Source organism: Anser brachyrhynchus, assembly GCF_964034855.1.
Source record: "Anser brachyrhynchus genome assembly, chromosome: 7".
NCBI classification, from domain to species: Eukaryota; Metazoa; Chordata; class Aves; order Anseriformes; family Anatidae; genus Anser; species Anser brachyrhynchus.
Window position 1 is genome coordinate 10609595 of NC_137701.1, and position 12100 is coordinate 10621694.

At 43.1% G+C, this 12100-nt stretch overlaps 1 protein-coding gene across 18 annotated transcripts in view; it reads right to left on the reverse strand.

Moving 5' to 3' along the window:
- Positions 1-12100, reverse strand: part of LRRFIP1 (LRR binding FLII interacting protein 1) — a 104839-nt gene that overhangs the window by 34996 nt on the left and 57743 nt on the right. For 3 of the 18 annotated variants that reach the window (XM_080598753.1, XM_080598758.1, XM_080598750.1), the window contains 3 exons: positions 8433-8480; positions 5103-5159; positions 2198-2278 (listed from right to left, as the gene is read on the reverse strand). The exons of 9 other annotated variants lie outside the window; for them this stretch is intronic. In XM_080598753.1, coding sequence (XP_080454879.1) covers positions 2198-2278; positions 5103-5159; positions 8433-8480 — 186 coding nt within the window. Of the gene's footprint in view, positions 1-918; positions 964-2197; positions 2279-5102; positions 5160-8432; positions 8481-9452; positions 9486-12100 lie in introns of all 18 variants that reach the window. 6 more of the 18 variants (XM_080598765.1, XM_080598767.1, XM_080598766.1 and 3 more) reach the window with 3 other exon arrangements.

Sequence of the window (12100 nt, forward strand, 5' to 3'; positions counted from 1 at the left end):
ACCTACTTTCTGGTTTTGCAAATTCAAAAGGTGCAGGGCACGGGAAAACGAACAGCATGTGCAAGTACGGGGACGTCGCCCGCATGCAACCGCAAGCACCATGCAAGTGAAGAACTCACAGAGCTGAAGTCAGCGAGCTGGGGAGCTCCGTCAGGCACGTGCAGATCCCCAGTGCCCCCCATCCACCACACCACCATGCATTTCCAGCAGCTCCTCCACTCGCCGGTTCAACAGGTAACGTTACCTCTGACCAAAACGGCAACATCAATTCTTAAGCTGTTGAAATGGGTTTGATTTGCATTTCTGGAGCTTGTAAAATATGGGAAAAAACTCACGCCAGATGAACCTCACTTAGTAGCCAATTTACCAAATTCATATAAATGGAGGAAGATGCATATTTAAGACAGCCATCCGCCTCCAGTTTACCCTGAAAGTGTCTGGCTCGGGAAATACAGAGGGAGGAGGAAATTCTGCCTTTAAGTGGTGAGAATTTAAATGAGCTTCTCTCGGGTTTTAAGTTTGTACAAGAACAGTGGAATTTGGCTACTCAAGTTTTGAAGCAGATTGTTGTTAGCTGCTACACAAGCAGGAAGAATTGATGTTGCCTCTCTCTGGCCTGCTCCTGTTTGCCCTGGGTAGTATGCCAACATGAAGACAAAGGTCTCCATCCAAAGAGGGGCCTGCAGGAGCACCACACCTCCCCGGGCACTGCTTGCACAATGCCAACGGGAGTAAAAGGAAAGGGTCAGCAAGCCCCAGTCTGTACAAACAGCATCGCACACGTGCACTCGGATGGATCAGACAGGTGGCACCAGTGTGAAATAAATGGGTCCAACGAGAACAACAGAGGTTACAACGTAGGCATGGCTGAAAGTGAGCAGCTTCAGTGCTTGTGTTTAGAGCAGTAGCACGACAAACCCTGTAACTTCTGGCTGGCAGGGCATCGCTGTACAGCAAGGAGGGCTGAGGAAGACAAGCACAAAACTGTTTTTTTGCATAGAAATGGAACATAAAACAGGAGGCCTAGAGCAGAATTAACAATCCTGGTAGAAGACTAGGATTAAAACACTACAACAGAAGGAAACCCAGTATAAAGAATATTAGTCAGCTGTGCCATAGAAGCATTAGATCTCTTCTCGCACAGACTAAGAATACCAAGCAGACGTGTATTTCCTACAGGAAGGGAGGACACCACGGTATACAGAAACACAGGAGCGTAATTTCATTGTAGGTTAAGTTGTTATCATCTCCGACACATTTGTGTGCAGCAGACAGGGTGTTTCTCCTCACTTCAACCAAAGGCAGAAAAAGAGCTACGTGCACAGACAGAAGGGTTTGAAGATACACGTTGTAAGTGCTCCACGCAGCTCTAAGATCACCTCTTGCAGATTTTGTTATTGACCAAAAGGGCGGAGAAAACCCAAGTTGCTCAGGACCAAGTTACGGATACTCAGCTCAGCACACCATACCCCAGGTGATTTGTTAGTGCTCATCACTTGCAAGGTGCAGGGATTCAGGTCGGAAAGCACACACGGTGCTGTAAGTATGTGCAGGCAATGCTCCAGCAGCAGTGCCCGGCTTGCAGGGGCACGTTCCCACAAGCCACCCCGATCCCATGCCAGTGGGGACCACATGGTGGGCCTGGAGACACCATGGACCCGATGGCACCACGGGTCCAAGGTCCCCCATCCCACCAGGCAGGACATGTTGCACAGGCTCCAGCCACGTGCAGAGGACAATCCAACCTCACCAGTGACTTCAAAGCTTTGGGTTTTTCCTCCAGCCGTCTGTGATTTGCTTGCTTGTCCTATCTTAACTTCCTTAAGCTTGCCTGACAAACAGGTAAGCAGAGAAGTTGCCCCAGATAGAATAAGGAACTTGAGTCAATTTAGATTTCCCTTATTTTTTCCAGCCCAATTTAGGCCAAAAGCAAGCAAAGTAACTGTAGGAAAGGGAGGAGCACCAAAGGAAAACTTTCCGCCCATTTGAAAATGGCTTTCCATTACTCGCTCCAACCCTAAACAAAAGGTCTTTTTCAGTCTGGGGATTTCTTTTTTGGTTGTTGAAGTTTTATTAAGAAGAGCTACAAAGACTCTTGACAATTGGTCCAGATTTGCTCCTAAGCACAAGAGGTTGTATTCTCCAAATGAAATCAGAACAAGAAGTCCAGGCCAGGTAAAACCAGGGGGCAACAGACCAAATTTCCGTTTTGGGAGGAAGGCTGAGATGTGGAAGCATAGCCAGTGTTGTGGAGGCCCAGGTCGGGATAGTAGGAAGCCTGCATTGACAACAAACAAAAAACCTTCAGAACTCAGCTTAGTAACACGAAGGACTTCAAACTCCTTTAAGTGGGGAGCAAAAAGTACATTAGGAGCTTATAAACAGCAAGAAGTTAGTCCTCACTGAAGCAAAAAGAAGATAAATGCATTAAGGAAATTGCATTAAAGATATGAGGACATGTGATAACCACGTGCCCTTTCTATTTGTGAAGTAGAGATTTCTTTACAACAGACAGAGCCTTCCTCCATCCCTACAGCACCTTATGCACAGGATACCTGTCTGATTTGTCTTCCATTGAAGGGTTCAAAGCCTCAAGCTCCTTCCTCCCTTCCACCACTGCAGCCCATAAGACAACATGCTGTAAGGGGATGGTTTGGGGGGGCTTAAAAGATGGACATGTTCTCCAAAACATGGATAGAGTTCATCCTAACTCGAGCTAAGTGGAGCTGTGTTTATCAGCATGCTTCCAACGGCTGTTTGACTTCAGTGTCTGTCTGACAACACCTGTTTTTACAAACAGGTAAACTGGGAACGTCATCTTTCAGGCATCATTCATTCTGAACTGGATGCACCATACCTAAAAAAAAACAGGTTTCTGCCTTACAGGATTTTTTTTTAGGCAACGATATGCCATGAACAACTTAAGTTGCCTTAAACATCAATTTTTAAGGTGCACAGATATTCACATTTGCAAACCAAGGACTGTTTTCAGCAAGCCCTGACCAAGCCCAGCAGCAGTACTGGAGGCGAAGCAGACATCAGCTCTGCTTCCAAACGTGGGAACTGCAGCAAGCTAAAGAAACCTCTTTGCTCTTGATGCTGGATGTCTGTCACTGCTGGCAAACAGATGTGTGGATTAAACACTACACCTGCAGGTAAACAGGAAGGATGGGTAACTGGCCAGCCTCAAAAAGCTAGGTCTCTTCCTACCTCATTATCCTTCCTGTGACGTAAGGCTTTCGCTCAGAAGAAATCTGAGCACACTGTCCTGAGCTTAAAGAAATGATTTTCATTCCTACCTAGAGAACCTGTAACCTATGCACAGGGTGTTGCTCACTTCCAAGGAATGAACCCGCGATCCTGCAAGCCCTAGGTACAAAGGCAGACAGATCGCAAGGCACACGTTGCTCCATTTTTCTAAAAGGTTGGAAACAGCTTTGACAGCAGGCTCAGCGATTCCCAAACTCTAAAGCTCTGCCTCTTCTCAGCCTTTCTGTTGTCACTTTGTCAACCTTAAGTGAGGTTTGGGGCTTTTGGAGAGAGCAGTCCTAAAGGTGAATGTCAGCCAGACCAGCAACAACTGGTTTGGGATTTTCAGCTATTCCAAGTCACCTTTAAACTCTCGTTCACCTTCTAAATGAAGATTAATCTGAGTTACACTTAGTAATGAAAACAAGGAGCTAACGATGCTGCCATAATTCTGCTCTACATACAGTGAAGCCTCCACGCTACAAACCCTAATGCCAAGAGGATTTTAAATTATTTCAGTGGAAACCAACCCACTTCTTTTCCCTGGATGACTTTCCTACAGATATTTTGCTCTTGAGCAGTACGCAGAGCTCTGGAGTATGTCACCAAGGAGTAAGAACACCGTTTGTCAGAAGCACTGCGCAATAAAGTTCCTTGAACTCAAAACAGTTCAGCAAGAGTGCCAACAACAGGACACGCTGTTTTCTTAAGAGCTTAAGCAACAGTATTTCATTTTCTCCTAGCCACATACACAAGCTAAATGCACAAAACCATATGGAAGCACAAATTAAATAGACATAAAGTACACGGTCCCGTTTCACTATTTATACAAGTGCCCGTGTAACTTCACGTTTACCAAGTAACCCATTGAAGCCTGCTGAGACACTTAGCTAAATGAAGTCTTATAAAAGCACATTATTTCCCCCCTGAACACAGAGCTTCAGTCTGCATACCCTTAATATTGCTTTCAAAGTCTTGATAGCATAAAGATCAACAGGCTCTGTACTGTAGTCTCCTCTGCCAGGCAAAAAGCCCAGAGCAGTTCCCCTTCCTGCCCCCAAAGAGGCTCTGCTTGAAACAGCACCTTGAAAGATTTTGCCCATAACCTGACATTTCACAGAGCAGGACAATCAGTTCCTGTAATTGCCACAAAACCCTTGTGCTGGAACAGAAGGGAACACCGTGGGCCACGTGCGTGCACACAATGGAGTTAATCATTAAGCTTTTTTCACGGGAATATTTCTGGAAATGAAGCACATCAGCAGTGCACAGCTAAGTAGGAACACCACCACCGGCTGTTCACCTCCGGGGGAGCTGCCAGAAACCCTAGCATGCGGTTTATAAAGGAAAAAAAGTATTGTGTTAAGCAAACTTCACATAAACAACATGAATTTGGGGAAAACGTTAAAGACCAAGTGCTCTGGGCATGTGCAATACTCCCTGTGGCTTGGGAGTCCCAGTGCTGGAGCACGATTTGGGCATGCTGCAGGAGCTGGGAAAGTCACTGGTTCACAGCACACGGAAACCCTCTGTGCCAGGGTAATACATTCAAAATATCGAAATATTGCTGGTAATCAAATTTGGGTAAGGCTGAATTGTGACAAATTAGGCAATTCTGGCTTCCAAGTCCTATTTGTACCAAACTCAGATGCTTCCCGCCCCACTCATGGCCTAATTTTTCTATTTTTTATTTTTAAAACAGCTTATTGCTGCACCTCTGTGTCTGAAATTGCAAAAGCCGCAACATGCAAGACAGGCAAAACCTGCTTTACCACAGAAAAGAATTTGCTAATTAGATTTAATCCCATTAAACAGCGCGACAGATTGTATAGCAACATAAATCAGCTACTAACCCTGCTAGATTTTCTACTCTGGGACGATCCATACACATCTTCCTCATAACCATTAGTCTGTTGTGGAAAGAAACGAAAAGGAAAAAAAGAGAAAACTGATGCAGACCCCAAAGCCAGGTTTTTGCAATAGCCATCATTTATGAGGAGCAAAGGCAGGGACAGAGCTTTTCAAAGATACACCAGGAACAGGAGAAGTGCAGAACTAGGTCATGCTTTCAAACACAAGGATATGAACATTTGTGTCTGTTGCTATCTGTAAGCCAGCCAAAAATGTCAAGGATACTCCTGCTTGCCTTTTTTGACCCTTTTCTTTCTTCTTGTTAAGAGAAACTTCTGCTTCCCTTATTATTACAGCTCTATAACACCTGTACCTCTTCAAACTCTTTGGGGAAGGGAACACAGGATGAAAAGGGAACACTAGGGATGAGAGGATAATAAAATACATTTAAAACTGTAGTTACTAATACCTCTGGCAGCTAAGCAATTAGAAAGCAGCAGATTATAGCTAAAAATTTATTTTAAGTTTATATGATAAAGAAGCTTGTTTTAGGAGACATACGATGCTACATGAAATCTTTTTTTAGCTTTCCCAAATCACATCAAAATTAACCCCAGCCCGGGGGGTTTAATTTTCCATCTGCCACATCCCAGCATTTCGTATGGCAACCCACAGACCAACAAGGAGTTTTAGTTGGTTCAGCTGTCCTCTGCCATGCTCAGCAGCCTGATTTGTTGTCATGTGTGAGTTTTCTCTGAACACAGGAGACACAAATGTGCTCAGGAGGAGTGATTTACAAGCAGGGCAGGATATTTCAAGTCAATAAGAGCAGGGCAGCAGGTTGGGAATAAATAAAAAAAATCAATACAACATAGATTGTTCTTAGTCTGGAAACACAGTGTTTGAAGAAGTCATTATAGACCCAAAATACCTCAAAAGATAGCATTAAAAGCTCAGATTTCTCAGCCAAGTCCCCATCCTGATATCACTAAACAACAAAACCTAGTTTATTTAACATTAAAAATGAGCAAGTTCTCCATGATGTTGTTTGTTTGTTTAAAGTGGAAATTTGATTGGAATTTCTATTCCAAGTTAAACTTAAGTCTAAATTGTATTGTATTCCTGAAATGAAAGCCCACTAAGCCAATTACGAATCAATTTTCAAGCAATACGTATAAATCATATGCTACACAGTGGCTTTCATGAAAGAATTAAACAAGTTTAGAAACCCCCTGAGATGCAAAAGCTCATAAGACAAGGTCTGGACAAAGCTTAGGACTCTCCACTGAAATGCAACATTGGTATCACAAATGGAGGGGCAGTGCCCAGTTCCCATCTTCCAATGGTCTGGAAACACTACTAGCCATCCTACACAGCCTAGGTTCTTTCCTGGCTTTGCTACCTTCTTCAGGCTGCACCAATCTGTCTAATGCTTTCCTAAAAAATGGTTAAAACAGTGCCTCAGGAGTTGAAGACAAGGATGCCAGCCCCACGTGGGCTGATTACCACCGCCGTTCCTTTTGTTACTACACTGAGGAATTAAGTTCATCTTTTTTCAACAAGGCAATCTTGACCAAATGTAACCTCTTGGATCATGATCTGAATGACTGCTATGCACAACTCCCTAGTTACCATTAGGGTATTTAATTCCTCAGTTCGTAAGATGTAGTGTTTCTCATTTATTCTTATCATTCTTCACTTTTGGCAAGTTGGCTCCCACTCACCATCGGTATTTTTTATCCCAACCTTGCAGGAAGCCCCCTTTACTCCCTGAACGTAGACAAGTAGGCACTACGGACTCCCATAGAACTGATTTCCCCTTTAAAACTCAACAATGCTGTCTTAGAAGAGATCAGAGGAAATCCCTTCCAGCTGTCACTGTTTTCAACAGATTATTTTTCAACTAAATGCATTTCTTTTACAAGAACCTGGTCTTGGCAAACGTTTTGCTCAAGAATGTTAGGCAGAAGCATACCAAAAGCCTTGTAGTCACATTGTAGTCTCATCCAGTGCTCTTCCTTTATGCCCTTAGATAATTCCCTTGCTTAGGAAAATTATGTTGAATTGACATGATTCATTTTTTCACAAATCCAGGTTAAGCGTCTTCCACTTTATGAGACACTTCTAAACACATTTAATTTAATTTGCCCTATTATCCTTTAGATTTTAAACTGACGCTCCACCGTTCAGGTCATTTCCTTTATTTCCTTTGCCACTATGACCACTGTTCCCTCCTCTCCAGCTCAGATTTTTGAAGGCAAATGCTCCAGATGTAGCATTTCAGACAAGCTCTGCAGGGTGAGCTTTAACAGATCTTACTAACCTTTGTTCTATGCTATATTAACATGCTAAATATCTGATCAGAACCTTTATGAAAACTGAAACAAATAGGGTGGCAAACTGGGGAGGCCAAAATATTCGGTTTTATCTGTTCTCATTTCAGAACTATGCAACTGACCCTACTAAATGTGCAGTTGACTCTACTAAATGTGCAGTGCTATTGGTGCATGTACTAGTAAGGTACTGATGGTACAAAGAATTACCTTTAGATTGCCTGAGAAACACTAGTGTTCACCAAGCTACAATAAGCTAAGAAAGTGTCAAAGTGTCTCTGCACTGAAGGAAAGCATGTAATTACAATAATTGCCCTTGGAAACAGGCAGCTGAATTCTCTTGGTATTTCATCATCTCAGCAGACAGCACCTACCTGGCTGAAAGCGTTGCTGCTCACAATGTGTTGTGTTGAACAGTTAACATCCCAACCTGAAAAGAGCTCCGAGATCTGTTCTGACACAAGGCGCTACTGACGGTGAGACAAAGGCAGCATTTATGCAAGCTGCCTCAGCCTCCTGAATATTGTTTCCTCAGTTCAAGCTTCAGCACTCCTACCAGAAGTAGCATACATCGAATCTGAAAATGTGCTCCTGCAGCATTGCTGAACTACTAGTTACTCAAATGTCGTTATAAATCAGGGCTAACCTCTTGAGACATGAAAAACATTACTACTCCTTACATTAAAAGATGCAGCCTCTATTATATGTATTTCCTAGCAATGTTACTTATTTCAGTGTAATGTTAAAGATCAAGTTTGGTTTTGAGTTTTCCAAGAGGCTCTTTGGGTACAACACCAACATCAGTGTTGGGATTACGCTACGTTTTGCGGATAAAGCGATTCTCAGTATTCTTGCAGACCCAACCAGGCCTGCGAGTCACACCGTATCCTTGACATTAGGCTGGGGAGCTCTTAGAGCCAAAGTACTTGCACATATCCTCTAGTCCCATCACAGTGGTTGTGTATGTAAAAACCTCAGACAGACAGTTAAGATACATACTGCTTTGGAGTAGTTCTTCCTTTTGGTCCTCTCATTCTCTAATCCAGCCTGCAGTGAGATTAAGAATGCAGGGTGAAAAGATCAATGAATTTGTGTGCACACATCCAGAGCCAGGCATGCATACCATCAAGCAAAACCATCAGTCCAATACTCCTCCAGCTCTGCAGAACATGGCTCAGTAAGCACATATGAAAAAAATCAAATCTCAAATCAAATGACCAGTTATTAACGAGTATTGTTAAAAGTGATGATAGTACTGTTAAATTTAGCAGCCACAGTTAAAATTATTCATGCTTGATGGGTTAAGTCAATTAACTGAGCTACCAGCTGTCTATACTTACTACATCAATAGATCCATGCAAAATCCAAATGTGTTTGAACTATTTTTGTATATAGGTCACTCAAATAGATTCATTGCATCTCTAGTCTGAAATAGGGCAGGGAATGAAGGAGAGAAAAAAAGCTAGAAAGCCTGTAAAACTGCTCTCCAGGCTGCTTTCTACAGAAACAGAGAGACCTCCGTTTCAACACAGTACTGACACAACACAGCACTGCTAACATTATGAGGACATCTAAAGAGCTGAGATTCAAGTCCCCATCTTCATTCCGGTCCTCCAAGAGTCAGATCTCTGGTAGGAGGTGTGTTCGTCCTGCCTCCTGTGCTAGATCTAGTCAGAGCGTGTTTCCGAGGGTTCTCTCTTTTTGGATTTATGTTGATGTAAATCTAGACAGAGCCAGTCAGACGATGGACAGACTAACAGAGATAGAGGAAATAAAAGCTTCTCTGTCCTGTCTTATGATAAATACTGAACTGGACTTAACTCGGACCTCCCTAGTTCAGAACAGGGTGCGTGCATCCCAACAGTAGGCAAAGGAGTAGGGTCTTCCCACTGGGACCACAAACTGCCTCAGGATCACTTTGGATCATCCCTTATCTTACGTGAGCTATCACAGTTGATGTTAGTTCCTTCTTGAAAATTAGGTTTTAAACACACACTGCAACTGTCAGACTAATCTCACCACTGGATAGGCGCTGGCATAGTCCAAGTGAGACTGTCAAGGCATGGGAGGAAAAAAAAAACATCAGAAGACAAGGGAAAACACTAAAGCAAGCGATGACAATCAACCTCCTCCACCCCCCTACAAGAACACCAAGAACAGAGATGTAAATCCCACATAAGTAATTCTGATAACTCTGGACTTCTTGCACAAAGCCAGAAGTCAGGAACTTTGTCAAGTGGCCAAAACAGGGAAACATACACCAACCCCATCACAAGTGACTAATTTCAGCAATATTTCATGCTGGACAGTCTTGCACAAGAGAGACAGCCAGCTGAGAAGTGGGACAACAAGGACACTTGCAGTGGAAAAGAGACTGAAGAAAACCAGTGTCTCGACAAACACAGGATGATGTTATTGAGCTTCCCTACAAAAAAACTGCATGGAAGGGCACCGAGCTTGTGGGACTTCTGAGACGAGAGGGACAGGAGATTTCTGATGCTTTCACGACAAGCCACAGGAAAGGCTGTCAAAGCCTGCAGGAGGCATAGAGGTGCTCAAGATAGCATGATATCAACCCACTAGGCTGCTGGTTACAGGGTAGCCACTGTTGCGGAGCTTAAATCAACTGGCAGGGCTGGTCTAATCAACACCACGCTGATGGCTGCTGTGCCAGAAGCATCCAGGGCAGCTCCTCAACATCTAGCTCAGCAGCCCTCTGGTGCCTGCAGTTCGGATGTCCACCTCGCAATTATTCCAGGAGAAAACTCAGAATAAACCCAGGCAGGTTAGCAGGGAGGTAAAGTTGCATATAAAAATGCATACTGCCCCATTTCATGAGAGCTGCCTGTACAGAACAGAGCCATCACTTCGAGGAGTAACTCCTAATGCTCCCAGCCTCACAGTGACCCAGGATGCCCTGGGCACAAGATCTATTTTCAGAAGGTGGAAGCCTTGTAGACCAACTATAGTGGCATCCCACAACTAAGGAAGTAGTCTTCAAATATTCAAAAAAGAAGAGCGTAGTTTTACAAACCCTTCATGGACACCAGACAGCAGTTTCTGGTGCTTTCTTCGTGCTCAAATAGCTCAGAAGTCCTCAGAGGTGACTTTTAGTAGTTGTTCTTTTTATTTTTTTTTTTTGCTTTGTTTTAAACACACACAGTAGGAGCCAAACCTTCACAGGTTAAGCACAGATGTGGTCATACTTAAAATAAACTACTGTGTACCTGTATTAGGGAAACAATCAATGTCACTTAATTGTGAGCAAAAGAGCCAAATGAAGTGAAAGGGTAAATTTCATTTTCGACTAAATGTACTACTTCCTTTCTCCTACAATCCCAGTGACACTTGGATCAGGGAAGGAAGTCTTCAGTTATCCCAGCTTCTGCCAAAACTCTTCCTGTGCGTGCCCAAGATGTCAGATTATCTTGCACAAAAATATTCAGTGTGCTGCTTTCCGAGGGTAGGGGGGAGTCTGTGCAACATCATGTGAAATACCAGGCTGTCAAGTTTCAGCCAGATGGTTCTGTCAGAAAAGGACATTCTTTGCAAAAATATCGGGTATTTATGGGCCATCTCCTAAGCCAGCTGAAGATCCTTGTTCAGCAGAAGAGCAGTGGTTATCAGAGCCTGAAGGCACGCTGACAGCCCCAGGAAAAGCGTCAGAAAAGCTCCGTCAAGGCATGGTCAGGAACAGAGTGCAGGGCTTCTGCTGCTTAAATGTATGAAAACAAAAGGCAGGGGCAGGATGGAACCATCAAAATGCATCAAAGGAATCACCAGTGGCTTTCCATGAAGACAAGAAGTCTTTCAGATGAATGCAGCACCAAAGTACTTGCGTTTTACCCCATCGAGAGGGACACAGTTTCAACCAGGGTTAAACAAACTTCTATCAGTCACCTTCTGAATATAAAAAAATGGAATTTTATCTGATTTAGCGTATTTTTCTTCCCCAAAACGTGTCCAAATTTAAGTAAAATAAACAATGGTTTTCAAGTTCAGCTGTGAAGATAAGCTTTCATTTGTTGAATCTTTCCTGTTTTAAGGCATTTTCTCTCTCAGCTTTGAAAGGCACTCGACTAAGTTTGCAATCTTAAAGAATCAAGATTTTCACAGCATTTCTTAAATAGTAATAAGGATGCTACTAAAAAGGGAGGAAGGCAACACTAAAAATTTTAAATACGTATCATGCTATCTTAAGGTGACATACATTAGGAATCAGGAAGCGCTAACCAGTCTCTGCAGTAGTAATTAATTTATTTTTTCATCTTCCAAAACTCTTTCACAAGCCCAAGAGACATTTCACTCCATGCTGGAGATACTTGGTCTAGGAAAAAAGGGGTACTTCTAGCCTAGATAACGATTAACAAGAGTTTTAAAGAGAAAAAATATATGAATTTTATAAAAAATAAAACCTCCACAGAAGCCAGAAACCGAGGACAATAAACAGAGACCTTGCTGTGAATGACACAGGTCTTGCTTGCTCTACAAAATACAGCTGACCATCCAGCCAAAGCCATGTAACCAGTACTATTGATGAATTACGAACATCAACAGAAGTTTGAGTTATTCTCAAACACAGCTGTTTTAGGCCCAAATCACTCCATAACAAGCTAGAAGCAGCTGATTCATGTTGAGAAGTGCTGAGCACTTCCTCCACAGCATTA